This window comes from Catharus ustulatus, chromosome 8 (genome assembly GCF_009819885.2).
Source record: "Catharus ustulatus isolate bCatUst1 chromosome 8, bCatUst1.pri.v2, whole genome shotgun sequence".
Classification (NCBI taxonomy): Eukaryota; Metazoa; Chordata; class Aves; order Passeriformes; family Turdidae; genus Catharus; species Catharus ustulatus.
This window is the reverse complement of record NC_046228.1, coordinates 31,044,539-31,057,148: the sequence shown is the minus strand read 5'-3', so window position 1 is coordinate 31,057,148 and position 12,610 is coordinate 31,044,539. Positions and strand designations below refer to the sequence as shown.

The 12,610-nt window shown below is 44.5% G+C and overlaps 1 protein-coding gene across 12 annotated transcripts in view; it reads right to left on the bottom strand.

Moving 5' to 3' along the window:
• Positions 1-12,610, bottom strand: part of MICU1 (mitochondrial calcium uptake 1) — a 90,514-nt gene that overhangs the window by 61,950 nt on the left and 15,954 nt on the right. For all 12 annotated transcript variants that reach the window (XM_033065919.2, XM_033065918.2, XM_042779517.1 and 9 more), the window contains 2 exons: positions 8,186-8,357; positions 2,644-2,806 (listed from right to left, as the gene is read on the bottom strand). In XM_033065919.2, coding sequence (XP_032921810.1) covers positions 2,644-2,806; positions 8,186-8,357 — 335 coding nt within the window. The remainder of the gene's footprint in view (positions 1-2,643; positions 2,807-8,185; positions 8,358-12,610) is intronic.

Genomic DNA, 12,610 nt, shown 5'->3' with positions numbered 1-12,610 from the left:
TGCCATTCTTTGGCTTTGCCTGACAAACCATTCCAAGCTCAGCAAGCTCGTGTCATTCCTTAAGCACAGCTTGCCTACTTGGGAAGGCTGTGGCAGGAATTTTGACTGAACCAGAGAAAGCAATCTACAGGAGCTGAGGAATTGGCATTCATTTTCCTCAAGCTAGCAAAAGGCAGGCTAGAATTAAACTGACACTTTATTGACAATAAATCAAACTTTCCCCTACGTAATCCATAAAAATGAATCAGGCACGCGATACCTTCACAGCAGATGAGCAGTTTAAAAATAAATACAACAGGGACTCAGCTACCTCATTACTCCAGATCACTTATATTCCACAGTGTTTTCTCCCCATAAAACAGCAGAGGCATTTACAAGAAGTTACTCCCTGAAATTATGACCAGCAGCCTGAGCACACTGCAGGATTACCTCCCAGAGGTCTCCCAGGAACACACCAGGCTACATCACAACCCCAAGAACGCCCTGGGATCAAGGCAGGATGCTCCAGCCCCCGTGGAGGGCACACCCAAGTCGTGACTCAGGAAGAAAGCAGCCCCAGCATTTCCCAACTAACCTGTAACCTAAATCATCCCATGAGTCAAAAGTACCAGGAGGGTGTGAAGTACAGAACTCATCTGGCCAGCAGGTAGCACTCTTTGTTTTCAATTTCTGGTCTGAAAACCAGACCTATCTTCCTTTTATTTTTTACTACCAGCTTTAAAAACATTTGAGAACAAGGTTATGGCTGGTTTGATTTTATTGTAGCAATAAGTGTTTTACTCTTCTACTGTTCATTATGTATTAAAAAATCCCATTTACTGTGATTGTGAAGATGTGCAGAGCTGATAAGGAACAACCACCCTAGAGCATCTCTATCTAGAAGCAAATCCACAACAGGAAGAGTTCTGAAGGCAGATTTTCCAACTCAACAAAATGCAGGACGTCTCCCTTCCTGCTCTGCTTGCTGATGGGCAGCCCAAGCTCAGCTTCCATCCCATTCCACTTGCTAAAAGCACCTAAGACCACTTTGTTCCCTTACAAACTGCTGTGTGTCACTGGCTGGCAGCATTTGCAAGCACCATGGCTTCATGGTGGCAGGATAACAGTGGGAATACAATGGGAAGTGAGTGGCTAAGACTGATGAATTGTTATTTCCCATTAGTCACTTCTGCTTGCCTCTGTTTGCTGAGCATTCTTCCACCTATTTGCTGTACACACCCTAAAATGCACCAAGCACGTGGAAGAAGTAAAAGAAGGATCAGATGTGTTGAAATTAAACACATGATGTTTTCAGTTTTTAAGCTTCCAAACAGGTGCTACTGCTTTTCCAAGCAGCAGTAGTTCAAGAAGTTTGAGACAGGCAAGATGGTAACCTACAGCCATTAATTCACATGGGAACTACAGCCATTTTCAGGGCTTGATGAAACCTCTAAATGTCAATTCATGCTTTAAACACTAATGCCAGGATTATTTTTTCTTCCCTCCTGCACACATTTCATATTGTTATTCTCTAAGCCCAAGGGTACACAGTATTTATTTAGTAGCTGTCATCTAAGATATCAAAACAATTTCACAATTTGGACATAAACCCTGCACTCAAAAAGTTAATATTTGGGGACTGAAGTTCTTCATTAATGTCTGCATAGACAAGGGATGTTTTAATTTGACAAAAGCCTGTTTCATTCTTTGAGATACAGTGTGGGAGACCAAGAAACATGATTTCCCACGTCCCACCCCAATGGAATGCAGACAAAAGCCTCCTGCCACACCACCAACACCAAATATTCAGGACACAGCTTTCCAGACAACAGCAAGGTGTCTCTCTTCCACTTGTAGATTGCCAAACACTTTCAGGTACCACAAGTGATGTGTTTTCTGCAACCCACAAGGAATTTGAAGATGGCAGAGATGAGCCCTACCCCAAGCAGCAGCCCCACCTGGGGCTGCCTCAACCCCCTTAGAACCATTTAGGTCAGAAAAGACCTCTAAGATCATCTACTCCAACCTTTATTGCTGATGTTTTCCTTGACAAAGCAATCTCCTTTTGTAGGTTAAGGAAGTGTTTCTCTCACAGCACAAACTGGCTTGTAGCTGGGCAGTTAATTTGGCCATAAATAAGAGATTTGATTCAAGCAGCCTATTTTGATAATCCTAGGTGAATGATGATAGGATAATTTCACCCAATGAGTTCCATCCTAAGCTGCAGAAACTATGGGTGAGAGAACTGAGCAATCCAAACTCCCAACCAATCATATGTGTTCACTCAGGAAACTCCAAACTCTATATAAAAGGAGTGCACCAGAATAAAAACACTTTTGTCACATGGATACAGAGTGCTAGTGTCTTTGTCTCGGACCCAGCACCAATCAACATCACACGTTTCAGTTAAAGGTAATCTTTCCCTATTAAATACAGGAGAAAGGCATCCCATCTGCTCTTCAGGGGCACACAGCAGCCAGATCTGCTACACAGCAACAGCATTTTGGGAAACACAAAAGGGCTCAGGTTAATTTTGTGCTTGGAGCAGGAGAGCTTCAGGAGACGCTTCCTAGCCCTGGCTATCAGAGCTGGGAAGCTCACAGGTCAGGTGAGCAGAGACTGGGGAGTATCAGTTCCCCTGATCAGCACCCACACCCCACTCACTCTCTGGCTGTTTCTCATTGGGGGTGATGGATCTCACGAAATCCTGCGGGGTCATGAACACCTCGGACTCGCCGTGCTCGTTGATGACCTTCAGCGTGGCAAAGTATCTGAAGATTTTGTCTGGAGTGGAGTAGGCTCTGATCCTGTTCTCATATTCCATCACCTGGAAATGAAATTTAGCCAGCATTAGAGGTACTCTGTTCCTGCCCCACACTGACTTAGTCCTCAGAGAGATTTGCCACAGGACAAGCTGTGTGCAGCAACACAACTCGACTCTTTTGGTGTTATTCCTTTCAAAAACCTTTTGAACACCCAGGAAAATTGAACATACCGACTGCTGATGTCCCAGGATTAAGAACAAACACTAAAAATCTTTATTATGAATAAATTTAGACTCTTCATGGTGGTAGAGGAAAAACAAATTCACAAAATCCCTGAAGGTGTTTTAAAAACATGAGCACAAGAAAAGACACTGGCATTCCATTTGTGAATCTAAAGCAGCCCAACACTTTAACCACAATGTTGAAGGGTTTGATTTGTGATTAATATGTGAAGTAAAAGAAAAAAGTCTTGGAAGGCTGGGAAAAACCTTTACTTTCAAGCAGAGTCTTGGAAAAAAATCACTTGGAGCCACAGCTGGTTGCTCAGTCACCCAAGCTCATTTTTTCCTCTTTTCTATCACACTGGCAGAATTCCCCAGAAACTCAGTCCTCCCCACCAATCTGCTTCTTCCTAACTCTGCCAGCAGTGACTTTTTTTTCACCTAGAATCAGTTTTCCCCCAAACAGCTGGAATTAATCAAAGACAACAGACAGCTTTTCTAAACAAAACCCAACACAAGGCCACAAGGGTGGAAAAAAGCACAGACACCTACACTTCATAATGTATTAGCACAGAAAACTTTCCTCCTTACTTCAGCTTTTCATTCCTGCATTATATGCTGTGTTTAACAGTCCATAATGTACTCCTGCAGCTGGCCAAGAGCCACAGGAGGAAAAAAATCCCAATGATGTGCTGCAGGAGAACAGGCAAGATCAAGGGTACTGCCAAGGTAGCTGTAGATCATTCCTGGCTTTGGTCCTGGCTCAGCCTTGTCCTTAAAATTCCTGAACAACTTCCTCAGACTGATGTTTATCAGACAGAAAACACCCTCTCTAGCTTTTCTTATTTCTAGGATTAAAAAAGAAGCCAATGCTCTGAATCTCCTAAGCCAGGCTCTGGTAAAGCAAAGCCTCTCTCCTCTTTATTTGCCCCAGCTCAGATCTCCAGTAATGCAACCACAGATGACATTACCTAGAATGACAACACCTAAAGAATCACGACAGCTTTTCCAGAATTCACATGTCCTTGCCACTACAGGCAGTTCCCTCCTTCCTGCAGGAGAAAGTTTTTGTCCCTAGGTCCTTTGCACTTCTAATCAACAAACCTAATTCCACTTTTATTGCTTCAGTCCACAAGGTTCTCTGCAGCTAAGGGCATTGGAATGAGGACAATTGCTTTATTGCCAAGCTCCAAATCCCAGTAAAAGGTGACACCCACTTTTCCACCTCCTTCCAGCTTTGTCGACTGCTCCCACCTGGCAGTAGGCAGCTCCTTGTGCCAAAGTGATCTTTTACTTGTGGGTGCAGGCCCATATCTCACTCCTGCCTGACTGTAACACCCCACCCAGCTTAATCAGCCAGAACAGCTCGGTATTTTTACCTTCAAGGAAGACAAATAAACCCAAGGACAGTATGAAATGCCAGACTGGAGCCAAGAGCAGACACCACAGACCACGCCCAGCTCCCTCCGTCCATGGCAACCCCTCACCACAGCTTGCTTTCTAGCTAAAAAAATTCATTAACCAAATTTTCCAAGCCTGTGGAAAAATTTCTTGCATAGCATTATATCAAATGCTTTCCCCAGCTGGGCACAACTCGACAACCAGAGACAGGAGTCCCAACATTTCTGCCAGTAAAACCATGTCACATTTTACCCCACTTGACTTCATACCCACAATGGCTCTTCCCTCTGATCCATTTTAAGCCCCTGTTAGGATGCTACTGCCAGGCTTGTGGCCTTCAGGTGCTTTTCTCCTCATGTTTAGAATATGTAGAGTATTACTTCCACAGCAACAAAAGCTTACTAACAAGATGGGATCAAAACCACATCTCCTGTCTCAGCTTACAGCACAAAAATGCACAATCTAGACCAAAAAAGTACAATCTAAATGGCTTTTTAGCATCTCACAGGCTGCTTTCATCACAATTGAAATCTCACTTCTTCCACAAGCTTCCCTGTAAGAAGGGAGCAAATGCAGCCACACTTCTTCCCTTTTGCCTGCAGCTGAACTCACAATTACATCATTCTTGGTAATGAGCTAATCAGCTGGCAAAAACTGCCAAATGCTGCAGCCCATCCCTCTGACTGCAAGGCTGAGTGCAACACGAAGCCAGGTCAAGAACAGAGCAGCCAAGATGCTGCAAAGGGGGGAAACCTCACTTATTCATGGTGCTGAACATCAAGTGGGTGGTAATAGGCATGGCCTGATCCCCAAAACAAATGTGGAGTTAAGAGCCCACGTATTTGGGTGCAGACAATCATTTGTGAGGGGTTTTGCACTGCTTCAAAGCAACCTGCACTGAAAATCATGCCAGGCAAGTCTCCTCTCCTGACCTCTCATTTTTCCCTAATACAAACCAGTCCTTGATGCAAGGAAGACCAGTCAAAATTCTCATCCTGCCCCTAGAAATGCAGCCTCATGTAATCAGGCACCTCCAGAAAGACGATATGACCCAAAGGGGAAAATCCCATTTTTGCATTTATTAGCCGAGCACGTACTGGAGGAGAAAGCCAAGTAAGTAATCCCTGTTGCTATACCAGAGTGAAGGTGCTGTTGAGACTGTCAATGTTTATGCTAAGCCTCAGGTTAAAAGAAAAAAAATCCTAAATCCTATGCTGACATGAAAATAAAGCTCTAAATTAACATCTTAAGGCACAGAGCACCACCAGGGCCTCCCTGACTATGCAACAGCACACATCTTTAGCAGGGTAAATTAATTAGGACTCATTTTCTTTGTGCTTCCTCCTGTGACACACACACCCAAATGAAGGCTCAGCACGAGGAACATCCCAAGGCAAGATACCTGCAGGACCCAAACACTGCCAGTACATCTTGATATGTCAGCCCTACTGCTGCATGCAAACACTTTCAGCAAGTTAATTAACACATCAGCCCGCCCCCATCCTGTATTACAGCTCATTAGCCTTCAAACTATATTGAGGCACTCAAGTAATTTTTTTCCTTTTCTGCCCTACATATCCAGGGCCTGCATACTGCACAGACAACACAATCCCAACATCTGAGAGTGGTTTATGATTCAGCTTCCCCCTCTCACTGGATCACTATTTAAAACAGCAATGTCAAACTCAATTTATTGCTTCACCACTAATCATCACCTTCATTAAAAGCAACATTAGGATAACAAACAAGTGTTAAACACTTCCAATTAGGCTTAATTTTTTCACAAGGAAAATCCCACGCTATTTTCAATTAATTACGGGAAGAGCTGGGAAGAGTTTTTACTGTGGGTGGTGGTTTGTTGGGGTTTTCTTAAACACTGGAAGAGTCAAGAATCCCTGAGGTGCTACACAATTAGAGGAGCAGCACATCCTGAGAGCAGGGGCACACCTTCCCCTGTCATCTGAGCTGGCCACATTCAAACAAGCTCCCAAGGTGACTCACTGCAGCAGCTGCTGATCAAACACCGAGCCCACAGTGGAGCTGCTCAAACACAGAGCAGGCACCTGGGACAATACCTGGCACATCCTGCCTTGAAAGGAGCTCTTGCAACATTGGCATTCAGGCCACACAAGGTACATTCTGTCTCGAGGCTGCAGAGAAAAGGCTTGTGTTGGCACAAAGATGATGGGGCTGTCCCCAAGGAAATTGCTGCTCCTGAGTTCCTGCTGTCAGAGGAAGGCAGACTGGGATGAGAAGGGATACAGGCCACACACTGTTCCCATCTTTTGGGCACACCTGGTTTGTGGCTTATTTGGAAATCATGGCCATATTCCTCCCTGCCTAGTTTGGGAAGGAAAGAGCTGGTCAACACAGGCACATCTCTAAAGTTAAACTGGAACAACAGTCCTTGCCTGTAAAAAAAACTTCCTCTGGCTTCCCCAGCCAGCAGCCACGTCAGACAAAAATCAATCTTTACACTCACTGTATTCAAAAGTGAGAGTGTGGATGGAGGTGGACTGTGGTTTGCTCTTTGCAGGCTGCCTCCATCTGCTGACACTGGAAAAAACCAATAACCTGCTTTTCTTGAGTGGTACTGGCAAGAGCTGAAGCTGTCAGAGTACCTGACACCCAAGTGCCATGAAAATCAGCAGCTTCCACGAAGCCACATTCCTGGATGATTCTGAGTATCTCAGCACAGCATCTTACTATGTAACTTCACTGAGCTGCCACCAACATGTCACAGCAGGAGAGAGTCTGGAGCCCCAAATACCACGAGGCACTTGAAATCTCAAGTTGTGTAATCTTTTCTGACCAGGAACCAAAATGATTCAGCAGCTTCAAAGGAAACAGCTCTCAATTTTTCATGAGAAGCTGTTAAGCTACTATATATGACAACCCACAATTTAACAGTTAATGAGATGCAACCTCCAGAATACAGGCTTAAAAATAATTATCAGAAACAAGCCATAACAAAATGGGAGTAGATGCTGCTCACAGTTCCTTTCTCCTCTTTGGTGCTGCAAAGATATTACATCATCCAACGCAGGCCTATAAAACTGACATCCAGATGGGCTTAAAAAATAAAATACTGCTGTCTACCAGCTCCCAGTTACAAGACTCTGTCAAATCAAATTAGACATCCTCTAATAACAGTGGTTTCAGATAGTGCCAATCCAGTTGTCAGTTCTGAAGAGCCCAAAGCTCCTGGTACTGCCCAAGAGTGAAGACAAGTCACAAGCCAACAATAGAGTTTATTACTCAAGTTTTCCTCCTCTTGAAGATGTATGTGATCTGAAAAATGAAAGAGCCAGAAGCATCAAAAGAGAGCCAGGACTAACTAAGAAGGGGGACTGTATTTCAACAAGTACATTTGCACAGAATAATTAAATGAAGAACTTCAGTACACCTTTCCCATAACCCTCCCTTTCCACATTCATCCTCTACTTCTTCCAGCATGCACTGTGCATATTCACAGGTAAAAAGATGGACTCAGAGACACATATGCTGAAAACATCCCAGATGCTTTAAAAGCTTTGGCACCAATTCCCTGCTTTGCATGCACCATCCTAACAGCCATCAGTGCAGGAGCCTTGATTGCCTTGGACATGCAAGTGGAGGTGGGAAGAGAGGTCTCCATTTCACAGGATCAGTGCACTGCACTTTCCAAACACACAAGTTTGGAAAGTTTTGAAGTTTCAACCTACAGAAACTCATGACAACATGCTGACGAAGTAGGCTCCCAAAACATTAAGGTCCCGTAGAAAATAAAGACCGGTACAGAGCAAGTTTTCTCTCTTGCAAGATGCCCAAGTTTGGTACCTTGCGGTCTCTAAAGCCAGAACGTTTCTTCTTCTTCCCTTCCGGCGGCGCTTCCTCATCGCCCGAGGCCACCGCCCTCCTGCCGCTGCTCTCCTCCTCCTCCTCCTCGTGCTTCACCTTCTCCCCTGGCTCTGCCCTCGGGCCGTGTCTGACAGAGTCTTCTGCGTAAGCCCTGCTCCAGGGAAAAGAAAATACCTGTTCAGGAAGTGATGAGGGGTGCTACGGCTGCCACAAAATGGTCCTGCCGGGCTCCACCTGAGTGCAGCGCTGGTTATAGGGCAGTGGGGAGGGCTGCAAAGCAAAAGCAAAGAAGTGACCAGTCCCCTGGGAATTCAGTGTGCTTTCCCCTGTTGTTATCTAATTTCCACCCCACACCAAAACCCAGACTAATGGTCACAGTAAGTTTTCCCAGTCCAAATCACTCAGTGAATTATGAGACCCTCTCCCAAAAACCAGACGTGCAAGAAACACTGGGAGAAGAGCATATCATACCTCCTCTAGCACTAAATTCCACCTCTGCTTCCCCAAAAAGATAGATTAAATGACAGAAATGTGTTTTACCATCAGCACTGCAGGATTCAGGATGAACAACCTTTTTGTTTCAGCTCAGCTGATTTATTTTCTATCTCCAGCAGCTGACAGGCTGTTTTATTCCCTTTTTCCACCAATGACTCTTCTAAAATCCAGTGCTGCAGGATTTGTGACAACAAAACTGGAGTTGTTTGTCCTCAGGGTGGAAATAAAACTCTGGCAGAGCACAGGACCCCTTTTCCCTTGCTGTTCAAATACAAAGATCTTCAGGCAACTCTGTTCCACAGACCAAGACTCAACACTTCAAATCACTCAAGAGTCAGGAGCAACTCACAGAACTGCAACTGGCAATGGGATGATTAAATAAAAAGCAGGACAAATCCCTAAGCCAAACAATGCTCTGGCTTTCCCATGCTTTACTTGTAAAGCAATTTAGAATCAGACAGAGCTCAGACCACATTAACATCAGTGAAATTATAATCTCCGAGGATCCGTTAACATGTCACAAGCGACAAAGCCAACGGCTTGACAAAATTATTTCTCTTTCTAAAGGACTCAAACAGCTCAGAGAAACATCCCAGCCTGCCCATAATTTAAGCAAATCTGACTTTACTTTGCATTCCTGGTGATTTATTTTGGACTAATCACAGGGTATGGAGCTTACAAACAGGTGCTGCTCCTTGGCCGCTTTGGTACTGCCTGGAACTATGAACGTGGTTATTTACAGCTGTGTGAGTTTATTTTAAAAAGGCTGCCTTGGGAGAAAAACAAAAACAAACCAAGATTTTTGAAGTCTCCCAAGCTCTAAACAAAAGGCTACACATACTTCATCCTAGCAGTTTCCTGGAAAACACAGATGTGGTATGTAGCATTAACAGAAGAGAGTCTGTGTCTGCCTGCCCAGGAATCACAGAATCATGGAATGGTTTGGGTTGGAAGGGGCCCTAAAGATCCTCTCATTCCAACCGCCTGCCCTTCCACAGCTTGCTGCAATCTCAGCACATCAGTTTCCAAGAAGGAGAAATGAGGGTAGGTGTTCCATCAATTAATTTAAATGCTACCAAAATAAAAGACAACTCTCTCCTTATCAGCATCCAATAATTCACTGACAGCGCAGTACAAGACAGATGGGAACGAGCTAAAGAACTGCAGATGTCCACAGTACTGGTGGGAAGAAGACACTTTATTATTTATGGAATGGTTTGGGTTCAGCTCAGACAGGGGTTCAGAGGTTTCTAGTCCACACTGGGACAGAACACAGCTCCATTACAGGGGTCTGATGTAATAAAACACACAAGTGCTCACTGAAGAGCAGTATTAATCCTGCCTTCTCACATAAAAACAGAGTTTTACACACTTCCTGTTCTGAAAAGGCCCTGAGTCTCAATTTGCCAATATATATTTGAGTCTTACAGCAAAGCACCATCTTCATGACCTTCACTGAACCAAACTTTCAGAGACAGGATCCAGACCTGGGTCCTCCACATATTTCCATATTAAGATTGGGAAATTCTTTCCCCAGAACAGTCCAGCAGCTGACCTCTCTTGGAGCATGAAGTCCATGCTGGCACCTGTCCTGAAGCCTTTCCTGAAAGTTTAATCAGCACTGGCACACCCTTGAGGAGCTGTGGGTTTGGCTGAAAAATGCAGCTGCCAGCTGAGGCTACACTAGCAGCACTGACATGGAAAGCCCTTGTGCAGGCAGGACAAGTAGCTCTGAGGGTATCTCTTGGGAAAAGGATACAGAAAAGCAATAGGAAATTAATTGCTTATCTCTGTAACTAAGCTATTCCATAGGAAACATGCTGGAGAATAGCTGTATCAGGAAAGATTTGCTCCTGTAATGCTTGACTGACAGCTAGCAGACCAGGGAAGGGATAGATGAAATTGAAAAATCAAACATTTTCAGCACATCCCACGCATTCCTTCAATCCATCAGGCTGTCAAGTCAGTTGCTCCAGCAATACAGAGAGAGGCTGTTTGAATACAGTCAGCTTTTTTCCTCCCTCTGGTTTATCCAGGTAATTAACTCTGCTCCACAGTCACAGCACCCTCCAGGAAAATGAGCTCTGAGGAGAAAGGCAGAGTCTGTAGGCTACTTCTCAAGCAAGGTTTAAACAACTATTCCTCACCTCTAGGTCACTGGCCAAACTACTCACTGAACTAACCACTGAAGGAACAGCTCTCTATGTGCACCTTCTCTGTGTCTTTTACCACCCTCTGCTGAAATCCTTGGCTTCCAACAACTGCCACTTCCACATTCAGCCCACATAAAGAAAGCCTTTCAGTGCAGATGTCAGAGTATGGCTGGAGAAAAAAAAACCCAAACTCCAGAAATATCCACCCTGCTGGACTTCCCTCAGCAAGTGAAGACTCTCTCCTCCCCTGTTTCATGAGGCTGACTTTCCAATGGAATTCCTGGTGCTGCAGCTTCTGCACAAAAGGGAAATGAAAATACAAAGCCTCTCTTCACTGTGTGCCAAGACCAGCTGCCAGCCTTTCCCCATGGAGTGTGCCTGTCCTGGATCCTGAACCCTACTGCCATGCTTCAACCATTCTGATCTCTTCAGACTTTTTTTCCATCCAGTGAACTAAAACTGAATCAAAGACTATTTCCCACCCACTTAGCAATATCTCCTTTGAATCCTTGGAGAAAGCCAACAATCAAGTGTAAGATGAGATTCCTCATCCTCCCCAAAAACACCGAACTACCAGAGGCCTGCAATGATAAATTCTCTCTTGGGGAATCATTCTTTAAGAGAGTCAAACACATGCAACCATAGGATATACAGGCAGGAAGGATGCTGGGACTCACACTGGGCATTGGCACAACACTCCAAGTTGCAGGTCTTCCAATGAACTCACAACCCCTCCCTTGAAAGTATTTTTCTTCTATGAATGACAGAAGCAGAACAGCGTGAAAAAAATCACAAAGCTTTGTGCCAGAGATAACAGTGCTCAGTTATTCTAATCCTGAAGGCAGTAGCAAAGCACTCAGCTAGCAGCTGCTGCTCAGTCTCAGAAGGAAATGTAAGAGACCTAACAACAAGGTGGGCACTCAGGAGTCAGCAAAGATGCTGCCACCAAACCAGAGGCAGGAGGGAGGAATCCTGCCAGACACACGTGTTCCTCAGTTGACTAAGAGCTGTCATTCTCCCTGTGTATAAACAGCTGAAGACATCCCAGTGAGGTTTAAAAGCCACTTAAGTCTTTGGGGCTTTCATGCTGTAATGCAAAAGCAAGTTTGGATACGACATTCATAAAAACAGGCAACCTCCAGGGATCAGGAGAACTTTCAGCAAGGAAATCCTTGCTGTCTCATCCTCAGCTCACCCATATTCAGCAACTAAATTAGTTACCTGAAACTTTAATAAAAATTCACCAGAGAGGATGAAGAGCCACAACCCAATTTTTCAGTGAGTTGCCACACTCACAGGGCTCTTTAGTACTTTGCTTCCCTTCTCATCTCTCACATATTCAACACTGACATAAATTAGCAGCACAATGAATTTGAGGCAAGAACTTCACAAAGGCAATCACCCTAATGACACATGCTGTGGTGTCCTGACATTACCCCAATATCCTTGTGAGCTATAAATCTATTTCTTAATCCAGGAGATGCTGCTTTCATTCCCAAACAGAGCTCACCACAGCGGAGTACAGGGCTGTGCCCCCAGGATCTGATCCTTTATTTTCCCAATGTCCATGGAAAAAAGCCCCAGTGTTCAGCCAAAAGCCACTGGAGAGAACAGTGTTCTTTCAAGACACCACTCCCAGACCAATCTGTCTTGAAGTCTTAGGAAAAAACCCTCAGCACAGCAATCCCAAGGAGAGTCTCCTGAATGTGTCACCTCTCACAAAGAGTAAAAAAAAAAGTACAGAACAAAATGGTTT